Source organism: Capricornis sumatraensis, chromosome 18 (genome assembly GCF_032405125.1).
Source record: "Capricornis sumatraensis isolate serow.1 chromosome 18, serow.2, whole genome shotgun sequence".
NCBI lineage: Eukaryota > Metazoa > Chordata > Mammalia > Artiodactyla > Bovidae > Capricornis > Capricornis sumatraensis.
In genome coordinates, this window is record NC_091086.1 from 35,928,044 (window position 1) to 35,947,219 (window position 19,176).

At 35.5% G+C, this 19,176-nt stretch overlaps 1 protein-coding gene across 1 annotated transcript in view; it reads left to right on the forward strand.

Annotated features, from left to right (window-relative positions):
- Positions 1-19,176, forward strand: part of HCN1 (hyperpolarization activated cyclic nucleotide gated potassium channel 1) — a 446,276-nt gene that overhangs the window by 44,393 nt on the left and 382,707 nt on the right. Inside the window, exon 2 of the mRNA XM_068990693.1 lies at positions 8,557-8,980. Coding sequence (XP_068846794.1) covers positions 8,557-8,980 — 424 coding nt within the window. The remainder of the gene's footprint in view (positions 1-8,556; positions 8,981-19,176) is intronic.

A 19,176-nucleotide genomic window follows, 5' to 3' on the forward strand; every position in this document is an offset into this window, starting at 1 on the left:
TACACCTTTAGTTAGCCATGCATTTAGACAGGGAGAAATCAGTCACCTTCCTTCTTCTCAAAATTTCAGATTGGTCAGATGAAAGTATATCATCAAATATAAAGCCCTTCGCAATTGATAGTCATTTAACTGAGCTTCAAAATAAAGTTGTGTTCACTGTCTATGTCATGGGACCATCCATCAGTGTGATCACCTAATGGCCTTTAGTCTATCCCTGGAAACAGTTAAGAATAGACTCAACTTAGTGAATCTTATACTGGAATAAATGGTACTAGAATACATTTTGGTTGACATGTCTTCTGACAGTATTTTTGCTTTCCTTAAAGAATTAAATGCTGAGAGTCAAGTAGAATAAAATTTTTAAAAAATCACTTGATTAAAAAAATACTAAGAAGCTAAGAAATAGTTTTAAACTAGACTTTCTAAGGGACTCTAAAAAAGAGTAGGCGCTATTTGATACATTTTCTACTCACATTTTATACATTTAGGGTTTTTATTTTTATGTAATATCTATATGTCATCGTAAAGAGAATACCACAGCATAGGACTGCTTAATTCTCAGGGAGTTCTTCATTCTGTAACTTCTGATTAAAGCTATAGACTTATAGAAATATATTTCATACGGGAAATTTAAGGATAAGCACATGTTTTGGTTCAGAGAAATAAAAGTTGTAGCCTTCATTTGAAGTAAATTTGAATAATATAATGAAAGTATCCATGAATTACATCATTTTTTCCTGTTTTTTAAAGCAAGAAAATATGGCTAAAAATATGACATACCACTCAAGAAGAAGTAAAAAATACATAGCTATTAATTTCCAAACCATACAAAAGAACAAGTGATCATATATATTTTAATTAAAATCTTATAATATTGTAATAAACACTCTAACATAAATTTAAGTGTAAAGAAAACTGGCATAGAGTTTGGCTTGGAATAAGCACAAAGGCAGTATTTTCAGACATCTTTTATTAAATGGTCTTTATCAAATTGCTGACATCTCATTATGGTGTGGTATCCAGTGTTCACTAGGCGATGCCCTCAAATGCTGGAATTCACAAAGAGAACTTGAGATAGGAGCTTGGGGCAGGGAGAAGACAAAACTCCAGCTCATCTGGGAATGGAATAGAAGAAGGTAATCTGAAGAAACTGATATTTAAGCTGACCATTAATGTAGAGGTAGAGTTTGGGTTTTGGGAAAAGAAAATCCCAGACATTTGTTTGGCAATGGCAAAGACAGAGTCTGAAAAACACTCTTTTTCTTAAGTTTATTTAATTTTTTTTAATAATTGCTTTACAATGTTGTATTGGTTTCTACTGTACAACAACGTTACCCAGCTGTAAGTATACATAGCCGCTTCCCACTAGCTATCTGTTTTACACATGGGAGTGTATATATATATATGTCAGTGCTACTCTCAGCCCATCCTACCCTCTCCTTCCCCCACTGTGAATTTAGTTGAGGATCATCTGTGTACAAAAAGATAAGCTTCAGGATACAGGATTGGTGCATACTCTAAAGGATTTTGAATGATTACATTTCATTTTGCAAGCAATAGGAAAAGTCTGGTAGATATAAATAGGAAGTAATTTTCTGGGGCAGGTAGAAACAGAAAATTAGTAAGCGGAATAATGATATAAACTTAATAAAGGATGATGGCATTGGAACAAAGTGAAAAGCTGAATATGAAAACTATTGTATTAGAAGGAATGTAAGCCTGGGCAAATGACCAAAGGCCAGAATTGGGATGACAGAGGGATCAAGGATAATTTAAAAATTTTCTGCTTAGTGGCTGGCTAACAGAAAACAAAAAAAAAAGCTATGCTACAATAAGCAGACATAATATCAGGAGAATTATTTTAAGGCTATAAGGTTCATTGGTTTGGATTTCAGTCTTTGAGATGGCTGTTCCACTGGGATACTCAGAGGCCACTAACTATGCAGGATGTAATTAGAAATGCATCAGTTTATCTCAGAGGTTAAGGCCAGTGATAACCATTCACATTACCATATCAGGTGAGCATGTGTGGCTGATGAAACCAACGAGAGAGTGAAGAGGGGGCGGAAATATGGGGTGACCTAATCTTATAGAATGCCCACTTTAATGGTGGAAAAAGGGATGTCAGGTATAGCTTGAGGAAAGTTAATTTCTGCTAATATATAAATATGAGTGAAGAATTATGAAAATGCCAAGTCATAGAAACTGAAGGTTTTGGGGGAGGAGTGAACAGAATTTTAAAATGCCACAAATGAGAGTATATGGACCAATATAGGGCCATTATGGAAGAAAATTAACACACAAAGAAAAAACTGCAGTTTCAGAGGAAGGGGGAAGCAGAACAAACCTGTTTACTTCTTCCTGGCCTGGGACAGATCCAATACCTTCTTAGGAATTAAATTTCTGTCCCATTAGCTCATTTTAATAAATAAGATTAGCTAAAACATAATGTACCTCCCACCCTACTCAAGTTCTTATTGGGTAAATTGCTGTTTACTGGAAAGCATTTGTCTTCAAATACGGTTTAAATTAATTTTATCCATAAGTTAAGCTAAACTTTCCTACAAATTGGGATATTTACTGTACTGAGAAAGGTAGTGTATTTTCACTTCAAAATACCTATATTTGACTGTGTTTTCTGATACCTTCATACCCCACCCCCTTTAGACATGAATTAGACCCTGTGAAACAAGGCATTAGACTCCATAGTAGGGCTGACCTGGAAAACTTTTTTGCAAGGCTTGGGATAGGCATGTGTCCTACAAAACATTAACCCCATATTGTGTGTGTAAGTAATGATATTTGTAAAGTGACAGGGGATGTCCGGGAACCTGTCAGATCAAAGCTCCGGTATTGGCTGCTAGACGGTGGTGTGAATTGCCACTAATAGTACTAGGAAGGGGACATAGCATTTAAGAGAAGACATCATATTATTCAAGAGATATATGCCCAATAATCAGGCTGTTAATTGGACTTTTGAAAATTGAATCAGTTTTAAATAAAATTTGAAATGTAAGTGCAAAGACTATGTGTTTTATAAAAAAGCAAATCCAGCTGGACCTTTGTTTATTTATTTGTTTAGGTTGATGAATAAGTTGGTTTACAAGTGTATGCCCAATTTATGTTTGACATCTAAAGATATAATTGTTAGGAGACACTTTTAAGTGTGAGTAGGGGGACTAGTTTTTCGTATCAGCTGATTTCAGCCATAGGTAAAAGAGATGTTGCTCATTTGCTAAGTTGTATCTGACCTCTTGCAACCCCATGGACTGCAGCATGCCAGGCTTCCCTGTCCTTCACTATCTCCTGGAGTTTGTTCAAATTCATGTTCATTGAGTCAGTGATGCCTTCTAACCATCTCATCCTCTGTCATCCCCTTCTCCTCCTGCCCTCAATCTTTCCCAGCATCAGGGATCAGGAAAAGAATCAGCATCAGAGTCTTTTTCAATGAAAAAGATGCGGGTCTTTGCATCAGGTTGCCGAAGTATTGAAGCTTCAGCTTCAGCATCAGTCCTTCCAATGAGTATTCAATTGATTTCCTTCAGGATTGACTACTTTGATTTCTTTGCTGTCCAAGGGACTTTCAAAAGTTTTCTCCAGCACCTCAAAAGAATTATGGTCCAACTCTCAAGACTACTAGAAAAACCATATAGCCATGTGTGCATCTGGTACCATTTGCAGGGTTTAACCAGAAGTTTTTTCCTAAACGCTTACAGGGGGAAATTGATTAACATAAAAATAATTTGTCTATGAATATCATTTATTAGTAATTAAAGTGATCATAGTTTTTAGTGATATATTAATTATCATTGAAATACCATTTTTAGTTTGTGAATTGTGTCTACTTTTAGTACAAGGCAAAAATGATTACCTACGTTATTATTCTATTGTAATTGTCAAGATTTGGTTTTCCGGTGACTGTTGGATTTATAGAGAAAGTTAGCTTTCTATATCACAAGTTCTATAGACTTTGCATACGTGATTTTATGCAGTCCTCCTGGCAGAGAAACTCTGAGAATAGGAGAAAATTGAAGGTCACAGCAGTTAAATACCCTGCCCCAAACCATACAGATAATGCTGCTGCTGCTGCTGTTAAGTCACGTCAGTCATGTCTGACTCTGTGCGACCCCATGGATGGCAGCCCACCAGGCTCTGCAGTCCCTGGGATTCTCCAGGCAAGAACACTGGAGTGGGTTGCCATTTCCTTCTCCAATGCATGAAAGTGAAAAGTAAAAGTGAAGTCCCTCAGTCGTGTCCATCTCTTTGTGACCCCATGGACTGTAGCCTACCAGGCTCCTCCGTCCATGTCCATGGGATTTTCCAGGCAAGAGTACTGGAGTGGGTTGCCATTGCCGCCTTTGACAGTTAACGCAGATTTAAACCCTAGACTACCTAGAGCAGGGTGAATAAGAGAGGGGTTTTATAACATTCAAAACCAGATGTCAAATTCAAAACTGTTTGCTTGCAGACTGTCTGACCTAAGAATATATTTTTAATCTCTTAGTTTTCTGTGTATTTTAATGTGTCCTATATTATAAAAGTCCTCAATCAATAAAATCTAGAGTTATATAATATAAAAGATATAGTGAAAATGTTAGTTGCCCAATCATGTCCAACTGTTTGTGACCCCATGGACTGTAGCCCACCAGGCTCCTCTGTCCAGGGAATTATCCAGGCAAGAACACTGGCGTGTGTTGCTGTTCCCTTCTCTAGGGGATCTTCCTGACCCAGGGATCGAGCCTGTGTCTCTTAAGTCTCCTGAATTGGCAAGTGGGTTCTTTACCACTAGTGTCACCTGAGAAGCCCAAAAGGTATATTAGGAAAGTATTTACTACATTAATGACCTTTGACTTATTACAAAAGGATTTCTTTAAATATCTTCGTGAACTGTATGTTTCTACTTAAAATTTAATTAATCTATCTTCTTAGCATTTGCTGTCCTGGGTACTGTCTGCATTACTACAGAAGTTAAACAGATGGCAAAATAGTTGATTTTAACTTTTTATTTCATATCAGGGACTATCCAGTTAACAGTGTTATGTTAGTTTCATATGAACAGCAAAGGGACTGAGTCATACACATATATACATGTAAGGATAGGATAGTTTTCAGCTTCAAATAATTAGTAACAAGAGCAAAAATGAAATAAGAAACATACTGAAAATAAATGTTCTGGGGGCTGTAAAGAAAAAAAAAAAACCTAAAAATTAATTGCCAGAACAGGACTTGAAGGACAGGTAGAATGCTGATAGGAAAAGGAATTCCTAGAATGGAAGTAACCATATCTCCTATATATGTACCTAGGTATGATGATGGTGATTAAAAGTAAGTACTATCTTGCTTGAGTCATGAGGTACTTACCATAAAATGTTAAAGAAGAGATAAGAAGTGAAGAGGAAGCTATATTAGGGAGTGCCTTGGTGTTTTTACTTAAATGAGAGGGTCCATATTGGTTTTTCACGTGTATGTTACATGTTAGATGGTTGCTCTGAAACTTGTGGGTTGAATTGATCAGATAACATAGACAGGAGACTTTTTGAGTTATTCTAAGCAAGAGCTAGCTTTGCCTGAAGTCACGACACAACAGTGGGTATGCGAAAAGGGGGTGGGTAGGAAAGACAATTCTGTAATAAAATGTACAAGACATAGAAATTGAGTTAAGGGGGAAAGAAACTTTCAGAGCAAAAAGTTAAGAAGAGAACTCGTGGCCAGGGAGGTGTGAGTCTCATGAGGTCAGTTTTCAGGAACATCTTCATTGCTGTTTTTTAAAGCAACTTCTAGAGTGAGTGATAACTGTATTTTCCTTGCAGGCTAAGGGATGAGTCCATGTTAACCAAAGAAGTGTTATATTATGCAGAGTCTACAGAATTGTGTTTATGATGGCAAAATAGGGTCAATGATACTTTAAAAGGAAATTATAAAGTTTAATCGAGCATCATATTGATATTGAGATATTTAATGGCTTCAATCCTTACTAAGCACCACCAATAAAAGCCATGGTGTGGTAAACATTATTGCTATAATTAAGAGTGGATGACACTTTATCCTTTTCATTTCTGTTGACTAAGAACGGTAGAATATGATTTTCCCTTAAAAAAAAAAAAAAGCAGAAATACAAGCATGTTTTTAAAAGTAAGTATTTTTCAAAAGCCTCCTGACTCCTCTCCCAAAATTGGATTTCTTTTGGTAAGCAAGGAAAGGTAAATGAATACTAAGTATAACTCCAGCATTGTGTGCCACAGCTTGTTATATGCTAGCATCTGTGATTTGCATATAGTACTTAAAAAACATTTGGTTCTATAATAATCTTTATTTTACAGATAAGAAAATTTAGGGTTAGATAATTTAAGTAACTTCTTCTCGGAATTAAACAGTTGGTGAGAATTTCTGGTTGAAGACAGCTGCAGTGGGAATGGTAAAGGGCAAACGGATGAATTCAACTTACATGTTAGAACCAAACAGCCTTGGTAATTGATTGAATAAGGAAATGGAGTAGATATTTGGCCAGGGGTTACCTAGGCTGGTTCCAGCCATCTAGGATGGTTCCAAATGAGGTATAACATTGTACCATTTTCTGGCATAGGAAACATCTGAGGGATGTTTATGGGAGGGAAGGTGATGAGATTGAACTTGGGTGTGCTGTTTGACATGAGTATGAGATATGCAAGGGGACAGATTTAATTAGACTGTGATTATAAGGATTAGGAGGCTTAGAAGACAGGAATGGACTGGAGATAGTCATTTTGTAGTCATCAGTTATGAATTAATCATGAAAGACATGGATGAGTGTATAATATTGCCCAAAGAGCATGTGTAGGATAGAAGATAAAAGGGCTATGTGTGACACCCAAGGGAACAGCAGCCTTTCAGGGAAAAGCAGAGTGGAGCCCTGAGAAGAGATGATAAGTGTCCAGGAAAGCGAAAATCCTCAGGGCACATATGATTTCATTTTAGACTTCAGTGATGTCATTTTTTTGTGAAACAGCTTTTACAGTATTGCATGTTATCTACATCTCTCCTCTGTCCTTAGTGTATTAAATGGCATATTTTGCATTTCCATTAGGAAAGGAGAAAAAAAAAGAGAAAGGATTTTGCTGTAATTACCAGTGCATGATGTATGATTGACATGGGTATTTGTATACTTGTCCATAAATCTATAGGTAAGTTTTGACAGAAAGACTGGTGAAACCTTCAAAATGAGAAACATTAATCTTTTATATAATTCTGAGGTGAGAGTAGAAATGAGGGCCGAGTGAGACTATTATAGTTCTTTCTTGTACTACTACTTGTAACTGAAGAGTCACTCGTAATTAGGAATGATAATAATTTTGAAAGTTTCATGCAAATGTATGCCTTAAAAAAGTGTAGCCCAAATAGTCTAAGTAGGAGAACTAATGTAACATAAAAATTTCTTGGTTAACAGAAATGTCTGTCATGAAAATTTATACAATTTTTGTAAAAAATAACTGCTCAGAGACTACATCTTCAACCAGAATGCAGTAGCCCATGTTTCTGTAGACTGTTTTATGACCATAGAGGTGTATTAATTGATTTGTTTCTTTACTTTTACAAGTACTGTAACAAGTGTGGTCTATTACCTAGCCTAACGACAGTGTCAATAGGCTTTAAAGAAATCAAATGAAAGCAATATTAAAATGATCTTTGATGAATTTGTCATATATTGATAAATCTTAACTCTATATTAGTACAATATTAACCTGGAATAAACTTCCTAACTTTAATATAAGGTGGGATAGGACTGTTTCAAAAGGTAGCTAATAATCACAGCTATGTTGAAAATGAAATCAGAAATTTTAAACAAATAATTGTTTGGAAAAATAGTGGCAATCTATTTAAAGTAGCTGTTCAATTAAGCAGTGTTAAAAGTGCAAATTTTAAGTAGATTCTGATTTCAAACCTAGTGTCTGTTCAAATATTTTTAGCCTCAGAACAAAATTAATAATGTTTTCTCTTTTCAAATTAAGAAAAATAGAGCTTAAATATTTGGAGTGCTATGAAGCTGTAGCAGTTCTAGAATTTGTGATTGACCTAATCTGTAGTTATAAATTTGTAGTGCCATAGTTTTTATGTGCCCTATTTATTACTGTTTATTCTAATCTATGATTGAAGATTTTATATGTAAAATACTTCAAAGCACCTCCAAAGAGTCTTCTTTAAAGTAGTTCTTTATAATATAGATCTCCCTGTTTTCATCCATATTGTAACTATAAAGGGAGTTTATTTTTACTTCTTCATGAGATAAATGGGGGTATGGGTCTTCATGAACTTATTTCTATAACTTCATCTCAAATAATTGTTAGAATTCTGTAGTCACACTGCGTTGCTTTAGGAATATATTTATTTTACTTAGATTTAACTTTAGGGCCATTGAAAGAGCTATCTTATTTACAAAATGAGCAGTTTGTTCATTTATTTAACTTTGTGCTTGTGCTCAGTCGTGTCTGACTCTATAATAATTTTTATGGTGGTGGTGGGAGAGGGGGAGGACTGATGATTGTCTACATCTTAAAATCTGATTTCTTTTATTTATTGTAGGTTTTATTGGGATTTAATAATGCTTATAATGATGGTTGGAAATCTGGTCATCATACCAGTTGGAATCACATTCTTTACAGAACAGACAACAACACCATGGATTATTTTCAATGTGGCTTCAGATACAGTTTTCCTTTTGGACTTGATCATGAATTTCAGGACTGGGACTGTCAATGAAGACAGTTCTGAAATCATCCTGGACCCTAAAGTGATCAAGATGAATTATTTAAAAAGCTGGTTTGTGGTTGACTTCATCTCATCAATCCCAGTGGATTATATCTTTCTCATTGTAGAAAAAGGAATGGATTCGGAAGTTTACAAGACAGCCAGGGCACTTCGCATTGTGAGGTTTACAAAAATTCTCAGTCTCTTGCGTTTATTACGACTTTCAAGGTTAATTAGATACATACATCAGTGGGAAGAGGTAAGACATATCTTTTCCTTTATATAAAGTTTCTATATCATGAGATTTTAAACTATGGTGGTTTTAAAATGAACAGCTATGCTATGTATAATGAGTTTTATGAAGTTCAAAAAGAAAAATTTCATTTTTTTTCTTTTTGGTACATAAGTGATACATTTGCAACTTTAAAAGATATGGTCGAAAATTGAATTTGAGTAAAGTGAAAAAGTTAGCGATTGTAAAGCAATTGTCTTATGCCAATTCAGACTTTTCCAAAGCAAATCTACTTTAATCAGCAAATTCTTATCTTAACCAGTGCAACTGCTCCTTCACCTTGGGAGGTTGTTTTTATATACCATGTAATATTAATTTGTTTTATCTAACATATCAATTGCCCATCTTTGACAAAATTGTAGGGTCCGATTGCTAGTTTGTATCATTAGTTCTGTGAAATAATGCGGGATATGTTTCCTCATATTGAAATTTCAGAGAATCATGCTTGAAGAAAAAAGATTCTTTTGCGTATTTCCAACTTGTATATATAAAGACATTTTAGTGTAATAATTTTACTCTTTGTTATTCTTTGTGTTATGGTTATTTATTATAGATTCTCTGTACTAGATCATTTCATAATACTGAAGGGAAATTATTACATAGAAAACAAATAATACAGTGAATAAAAACAGTAAATCTGGCCAATGTGTTGCTGAATAGGGCATCCGTTGTTCTTAGGCAGTGGGTGGGACTTGAAAGGGCTTAGAAACTGGGTGGGACCTGAAAGGGCTTTGGAAACTGGAGTTTCTAAACATGTGAGTCCCATCGCCAAGCAAAGGAGGTTAAGTCCCTAATTTCAGAGTCTGCATATTAGTTTTTTTAATTTTCTTTTCCTTCTAAACACACCTTAAAAATTAATTATAACCTGAACTTTATTATCTGCATAAAAATAAGGGTCAAAAAGGCCTCCAGAGTGACTAAACCTGCACTAAAGAAAGCAACACACTGACTAGGCATTAACTGCCACTTTACTAGCTACAGAAATGCTTTTTAGGATGAATTATATTTTGGGATTTAGGTTTAACAAGTCATAAAGTGAAACTTCTGTGAACATTAGCTCTGCTTTCTGTGAGACTGTGGCAGCGTTTTGTGTGTGCTTGTTGATGGCATTTTGGTTCCTAGGATTTCAGGAAATGACATGCAGCAATAAAACCCAGTATAAGACACTGCTAAAAGGCATAAAAATGGATCATTCTTAAAATATGGATATGGATTACGTTTAAAATCAGATGAAGCTCATTTGAGAAACTGGATTCATCTTGTAATGTATCTCTATGTAGCACATTCCATCTAACATGTAATAAATGTTTGGTTCTCAAACATTATTATGCTAATGTTAATATCAAAGCAAGGTAATTATTGATAAAATAGCTAACATTTATTGATGGCTTATTATATGTCAAGTAATATATTTGATTCTTAACATGGATTAGTTCATCCAAGCTTCCTAACTTGCCCAGGTTCACAGAGTAGTAGATAGAACTGGGATTCTGACCTTGGCAATCTGACTCCAGATCCCAAGCTCTTAATCACAAAAAGTATATAGCTTCTCACTATAGCATATATTCTTTTAGTGATAAATAATTTAATATTATACCATTTTATATGTATAATAAAATATGTGGGAAACTTTTCTTAACTGAGCTTTGTGGTCCAAGCAATGTATGATTTGAATATTTGCCTCTTAAAGCATGATCATAAAATTATTTTACTGAGTAGCCTGTGAGAAGCAAAGTCACTGATATAAATACCCAGACAATTAAAAATACATTGGACAGTGTGACTATTTTCCCTGTCTTGTAGTTTGAACCCAATTACCCTAGAGAATGGCAGAAGGATGAACAGATGGCATTCCATCAGATAAAATGGCAGGCTACGTAGGCATAGATGAGCACGCTCCTGGACACTGTTGTCCTCTGGTTCCTGGCAGCGGTCAGAGGCACTTAGGTGTGTGTAACTCGATGGTGTTTTACAGATGCCATGATAGAATTCAAGAGCATTGGCTCATTGCCATCATCACTGTAAAATGAAATTTAATATGCCATTACAGACATTTGGTAACCAAACCCATTCAGGCTCTAGTTGTGAGTTGGCATAATCTTACTTATAAATAAATGACATTGATAGTTAAATGAACCATAAGTTCACTTCATGAAGAATGTTTTCTTGAGTATATGATACCCCTGTATAATAGCACATATATCATGGATATTTAATATCTGTTTGTAATACTGTTAGAGGAAAAAAACAGTAGTAATTAACCCCAAATTTATTACAGATTTATTATTTCATGATTGCATTACCTGTATGATTGAAACCGAAGTCACCAAACAACATGAATGGTTCCAAATTAGTATATCTCTACCTAAGTTTTATAAATGCCACCAGGATGTGTTTACAAGCAGAAACACAACAAGTAATCAGGTTTCTCTCTGAGCATTTGGAATAAGAGTACAGAGGAAGATGTGGGTTCACCCACATGTCTTTGAGTTCTGAGCGTTTTAGTACCAAGCTGGCTCATGCTAAATTCAGCAAATTTGGGGAGGTAATGTGTGAAGTCTGGAAGCTGCCACAGTTTGAAATGAATCATTCCCAAGGAAAGCGGCTGCCTTCTATAGGAAACTGCTTCCATCTTCAATGAAATTTTCCACCCCCCCCACCCCCCCCACCCCGTCTGAATTAGTTCAACTGAAAAGCAACAAGAAGTGCCAAAGCCAGATAAATTCAAGAAATATTGTGAATGAAATAGAGAAATGTTAAATTTTAGCCCTTATGTTACTAGCCTGCTAAACTTAAACATAGTGGCTAATATTGAAGAAAAGAGCTAATTTGGCCAACTAATTTATGAAACATGGTGTTAGGGAGCATGGGGAGTTGTCTTCCAGAAGCAATGATAAAATCAATAGCTTTAGGGTGCAAAATTAAAGCTCTCTGACATTGTACTGAAACTTTATATGTATGGCCATGTGAGGTGAAGATCTGGGGTGATTGTTTAGATAAATCAGGTCAGAAAATTCCTTTTTCTATAATCTCCAGAAAATGGAATCTCTCTCACTTTTGTATTTTGACTTAAAAAAAGCATCCCTTTAATTCAGCATTGTTATTATTGTTGTATTTCAAGTGAAGTCGGTGACCCAGTCCAGAGTGCTGGTTTGCAGCCTATCACAGAAAGATCTCATTCTCTGTGATCCTCCTAAAAGAGACATATGGTGAGGAAATCCTCCGAAATTAAATGGAATGTTATTAACAATTTTGACATTCACCAGCCACTGAAGAGATAAAGGGGTAGATTAAGAGCTTAGAAAATAGGAGATTATTTGGTTAGCAAAGGTGAAGAGTTCGAGGAACGTTGAATGTTACAGCTGCTGATCCCTGTTGTTTTATCAAAGGCAGATGACCCTTGAAATGATTAGATATTTTGGAAACAATAATTGAAAAGAGAAATATTAGTCTGCAATGGTTATCAGTTTGTAGGATTCAATGTCATAGAAAGTAGAAATTTTTCACAGGCAGTATAATACAGGTATGGTAAACACATGGAACTCCTGTAATAACTATGGCTTTGGAATACATACCTATAATATTTTATTTTTTATTCCTCATTTACTATCCTCTCAACCATCTGGGTGTAGATTTAGACCTATCACAAGCAACATGCCTATTTTGAGGCAAGAAAGAGGGCTGTGGTTCTGATTTTCTTGTATGTCTATAGAAATTTCAGATGAATAATGTGTCTGGAATATTGCAATGCTCTTAGAGAAATCAGTATTAGATTTTTATGTTGGCTTAGAGGCAGATATATATACAAATTATGTTTAACAACAGGGCATTAATAAGGAAATGTATTCCACTGGGAGCTAATACAGACTGCAGTTCCTGTCTTTTATAATTTTAGCATTCTAATTGGTGTAGATTAGAAACTAACTCTTGTTATAATTATACCATGCATATTATAGCTACTTCCATTTTGTAGAAAGCACATAGAATGCTAAGACTTGCCATAAGCAAACACCATTGTTTTGATAAGCCTACCCTCTGCTAGAATCTAGGGAGGCTCCCTGTTTGTGGTATCAGATCTGTGTTTCTTTGCTTGCGTTCAAGGCTCTCAGCGAACCATTTCCCCATCTCACCACTGTCACTTCCTATTTGCACCAAACAGCTCTTTTCTGTTTGATTTTTAGTTTTATAATGCTTCTGGCAGAGAATGGATTTTTTTTTCCTGCATCTGCTAATTTTGCATGTGTCACAGCTCAGGTTTGGAAAGCCTTACTTTTCCGAAGGATTATTCATTATTCATTTAATGCTCAAACACCTCTGAAAATATTCTACATTGAGGGACTATGCTATAATGGTCAGTACTTTGACTCTGAACAGTTCTACTCTCTCTGCTTACATTTGTTCATGCTCATAGTCTGGTTGTGAATTCTCCTGTATGCATTTCTTTTCTTTACCTGGGCATAAACATCTGTAGCGAACATCAGTGTCAACTTTTTGCCCTTGAATCTCCTTGTACCATAGTCCAGAGTTCTAAACACAATCGGTTGTCCAGGCATACCTATCCGCTGAACACATGGCAGTCCTCCATGGTCTAAATTCATTAAATAATTGCAAAAGAAAATTAATTCTTCCCTCCCAAGCATATACTGAGTGCTTCTATATGCAGATGCTACACATGAGAATACAAAGCATACCCCAGCTTTGTAGGAAAAAGAGACATGTGAGAAAATAATCACAGATGGTGTGGTAAGTGATGGCATCAAAGAGGGAGTGAACAATTACAGCTGATTTTTTTGCAGAAGAAAGCTTCAGTTCAGTTCAGTTCAGTTCAGTCGCTCAGTCGTGTCTGACTCTTTGCGACCCCATGAATCACTGCACGCCAGGCCTCCCTGTCCATCACCAACTCCCGGAGTTCACTCAGACTCACGTCCATCGAGTCAGTGATGCCATCCAGCCATCTCATCCTCTGCCGTCCCCTTCTCCTCCTGCCCCCAATCCCTCCCAGCATCAGAGTCTTTTCCAGTGAGTCAACTCTTCTGATGAGGTGGTCAAAGTACCGAAGTTTCAGCTTCAGCATCATTCCCTCCAAAGAAATCCCAGGGCTGACCTCCTTCAGAATGGACTGGTTGGATCTCTTTGCAGGGATACTCAAAACTGAGTTTTGAAGCTGGAGCCTGGATTACCGAGATGAGAAACATGGGACAGAGGAGTGCAGTCAGTGAGACATGAAGCACAAGCAGTCAGCACAGTTCTGCAACTCCAGAATCTGGGTTGCAAAGGCAGTGATTTTGGAGGTATAGGCAGGAATTTGTGCTGAGGACCGACTCAACCAGTAAGGTGTCATTGAGGCTTTAGAGGCAGGGAGTTTGCATTTTAAAATGCTGCAGAGTGAAGAGAACTGGAGACAACTGAGGCTAGAACTAATAATATCAGTTAAGAGAGAGATTTACCACACAGTTGCATTTTTTATATATAGCCAGCATCAGGCAGGATGCTTTTTAGATAGTTAAAAGGAGGTTTATCTTTGCCAAATATTCTTGCCACTGAAATATTTATATCAAATAAAATATGATAAGACCTTACATGAGTTGTAGTGTTCTACAATTTAAGTATTAATATTTGATGTAGTTAATAATCATTAATATAATAATATATTAACAGTATGTTTATATACTTTTATTATTGATACAATTATACTTGAGATTTTTATTTCATATCACCAGAAACATGGTGGTGTAAAATGGATCTTATGCTCAAAATTAGCATTTATGGATGTTTATTCAAATTGTACCTTCTATTTTCTATTTATTCTAGGGAGAAATACTCAAAGCGACTTGCTTATGCCTACAACCTTAAATTCTAATATTTTAATCTTAGGAAATGAGATACATGGAAATTATTTGAAATATTTAAATTGATGTATGCCTATAATATTTATAAGTATGAGATTCATTATGTCATCTTTCTCAGATTAGTGCATCAACTAACAAAAATATTATTGTGTTTGTGTAAGTTGGCAAATATTTTTTGCAGGCAGATATTGATTCTGCTGAAGACCACTAGGTGTCCTCTATTGGTTGTTTTACTTGAGGGTTCTATATTTGTAAATAGCAAAACTATCTTCTCTTGAAATTATTCATTTATACTTAGAATCACCTAATTACTTGTCTATTTATGTTTAGATAAAATGCATGGCAGTGGATATTCACATATGTAAAGATGATTTCTCTGTATTTATACTTTCTCCTCAGGTTAAAGAAAGAGTTTGTTTGTTCTCTAAAAATAATTATTTCAAGAGAATTGTTTTCAACGTTACCGTATATTTTTTAAGAGGATATTTTAGCAGATCCTCTGGAGTTCTAAAGTACTGTATGATGAGTTCTATTTGGATAGGCAGTATTATTAAGTCTAGACAAATAAAAAGAAGTTGACGAAGTATGTGTTGGTGTATGTATATGTGTGTGTGTTAGGGGTGAGATATATGCTTTTATGAATGCTTTTTGGCTAGAACCCTGAAGCTAATATGTATAATACTGATGCTTTTGATATGGAAATATCAGTTTAATGCTAAAATATAAGATCAATTTTGAAATGTCCAGGGTCCTATTTTAAGATTAAAATATCAGAATTTCTTAATGCCCCATCATTGCCCAATCTGTGTTCCCGTGTTGCATGTGTTTGTATGCTCCCATTGCTATATGTTGATAACTAGACTTGTAAGCCAAACTTCCAAATTATGTATCCCTAAGTTTGAGTGAACTCCGAGAGGTGGTGATGGACAGGGAGGCCTGGCGTGCTGCAATTCTTGGGGTCGCAAAGAGTTGGACAAGACTGAGCAACTGAACTGAACTGAACTGAACTGAAGCTTCAAAATTTACATGAGATAAAAATATAAAATAAAAAATATAAAAATATCTCATGAACCCCTCAAGCTCAGTATGTCCATTTCTGCTTCAGGTCTTCTCCATCTCTCATTTCTTGTTTCTCAGTTCAGAAGTCCAAGAGGTATCCTTGGCTTCTCTGCTTTCATTCTCCATAGTTAACAGTAACCAAGTTCTCCTGGTTCTGCTTCTTGGAATGTGGTCTGAATTCTAATATTCCTTCACTCAGTCTTCTCTGTCACCATCCTAGTCCAAGCCAACATCAGTCATTTCTTATTTGCATTTTCACTGTAGAGTCATTATTAGGTTTAAAAATTCTCTCTTGCTTGTCCTCCAGGGGCCTCAAAAGTGATATTTTTGAAGAGCATATTTTACCATATCTTCCACCTGCTGAAAATATTTCTATGACAATTCCATAATTCAAGATCCTTTGAAATCTAAGTCTTCCCCACATCAGCCTGGAAAACTACTTTCTCATTAATTTTTAACTAGGCTGAACATATTTATGTTTATCATATATGCTTTTTTAAGGCCTTTACAAGTGTTCACTTTTTCTAGAACTTTGTTCCTTTGGCCAACCCCAATTTGTCCATCACATTTTGTTCCTTTGACTTTGGCTTTAACTTAAGATACCCTAAGGTGGAATTAGTGAATTTCTCAGGTAGCATTATTTCCATCTGTAATGTGCTGGCATACCCCTATGCTTTTTGCTTTCATTCTTCACCTTTGTAATTTCTCTTAAACCTTGCCTTCCCAACTATATAGTAAACTCCAGAAGGGCAGAAACCACAGACTTTATGTGTTTTTAGCTGCTGGCTTCATGTCTGGAAAATAATGGGGCACAAGAGTACTTACTAAATGAGTTAAATTATGACCTCAAGGGAATTTCAATTCAGCAAATGTAAACAAACATAAGAAAAACAGTAGAGTGTCTTAAATCTAAAACTGGAGATTTTTATAGAAGAAAAACAAAACCAAAGATGTGCTATGAGAGTGTGATAGAGGGTAGAGGAGAAGCTCCAAATTAAATAAGGCATCCTGATAAAATTGGCCACTTTGGAAAACCCAGCTTGAAAGTATATGTCCTTCCAAATGGGATAGGCCTGGGAAATATTCCAAGAGAATTGAGAAATCATGGATGAATTCAATCTAGCTCATCATTTATGGGGATAATAATGATTTTCTGCTCAGTCTCTCAGAAGGGCTTTGAGGTTCAAATGATATGTTACTGTTGAACATACTTAGAGACTCTAAGGTTTATAGAAATGTGCATTATTGTTATCATAAAAGTCCCCACTAGTTTAAAATAAGTAAAATTTCAACAGAGAGTTCAGTAGTGTGCTTACTGCTTTTCCAAGTACTGGAAGCACTATAAATACATTATTTCTTTCCAATATATACCTAGTAAAAATTTGCTGCAGTAAATGAATCAGGCTAATTTAGGACAAAGCACATTCAGCCTTTCATTTCTCCAGAATTTCTGGAGAACTGTCTCAGTTTTCTGTTTCACTGTGTATGTCGACACAGCATGTATTACTTCTACTGCTATTTTAGACTCATCTGGGTGCTGTTAGAGTGCAAACTGGGATGCGGTTGTTTCCTGAGTAGTGGATCCAAAATTTGTAATGTGATTCTGTTTTAAACTTGAATTCTAGTTCAACTGCCAGAGTGTTTCATAAAAACACCTTGCTGTAGATTGTGTTACTTTTAATTATCTGGTAATGATCTTAGCTGAAGAGGTCACTTTGCTTAGCCTTGTATTCTGTGATGCATGTATCTACAAAAGGGGAGATGTGAAGAGACATGACATAATTGGAAAATGGTACAGTGAAACCTGAGAATGTTTTGTTGTTACAAATAATGAGGCGAAATTAAGCTGATCTCTAAAGGGAATGTTAAAAGTAATTGTCTACCCATAGACGGAAAACATGTGCTTTTTATTGTCAGTTTCTGACAAATCAGTCTTTTACTTTAGTCAGATACAGCGTCAGTGTTTTTTATTAATTAGAAATATTTTAGAAAACAAAGTTATGCTCGCATTATGTCAAAAGTAGTAGTTGATTCAGATTTCATTGGACAAACCATAGTATTGAAATATATGAGAAATTGTCACAGAAAGTCACTTTTATAAGATATTATTACTGTGTTATGAAGCCTCTAGAATAAATAAAATTAGAGCCCTTGAATTGTACTGAGCAATGGATGAGCAAGACCTACTTTGACTTTTCTTTCTATCTTGCTGATGTATGCACTTTAGATTTTGTGTTAGAGAAGTCATGTCTTAGTGTGAAAGGGAAATACATTTGGTTGGTTATGTAATTCTGGTGGCTATTTTGAGTTAAGTCTGCCATTTAGGCCATATTAAAAAAAAAAAAGACAAAATCTTTTTCTTATTGCATCTTAAAGTGAAAGTAGACATTGAGTAAGGATTCTAGAAACTAGTCCCAGGATTCGTATTATTTAAAGCAGTTGTGAAGGAAGAAAATACTAGCTATTTTGAGATAATCATTATCTGTCAGGAGTGGTGGACTCAAAATGGTTTCCATTAAGGATGGTGATGCTTCCCTCGTGGCTCAGACGGTAAAGTGTCTGCCTGGAATGCAGGAGACCAGGGTTCTAGCCCTGAGTTGGGAAGATCCCCTGGAGAAGGAAATGGCAATCCACTCCAGTATTCTTGCCTGGAAAATCCCATGGATGGAGGAGCCTGGTGGGCTACAGTCCATGGGGTAGCAAAGAGTCGGACACGACTGAGTGACTTCACATCATCATCATCAAGGTTGGTCATCGGTGGGAATATTTGCAATGATATGCAGATTATTCCAATGTGCTGCATTTTTTGTTGTTACTGGTGTGGGATATGAGCTGAGTAAACATATGAAACAAAAGAAATTCAGCTGAATGGAGATGAAAATCAAGATTACCTTGCACAAGTTGTTTCTGGACACTTATATCATGGGAAAAAAATGAGGATAACAGCTTCTACTTAGGTCATATGGTTGTTTTAATAATCAAAAAGAACATTCATGTGAAAATGCTTTGTAAACTCTAAAACTGAAAATGTAAAGAGAATAGTAAGGTACTATATAATTAGACAGTCATATTATTTTACTATTTTTTCCCACAGACTCTCTCTCTAAAAAAAAAAGAAATTCCTATCTTCCTCTATATTTGACATCATACCAGAGTGTAAGGGGGGAATTTGAATTGTGATAGTGTGTAAAATCTAATGTAGATAGACTGAGAATCAAAGAGTTGTTAACTCTCTAATAATATCTAATCGAAGTG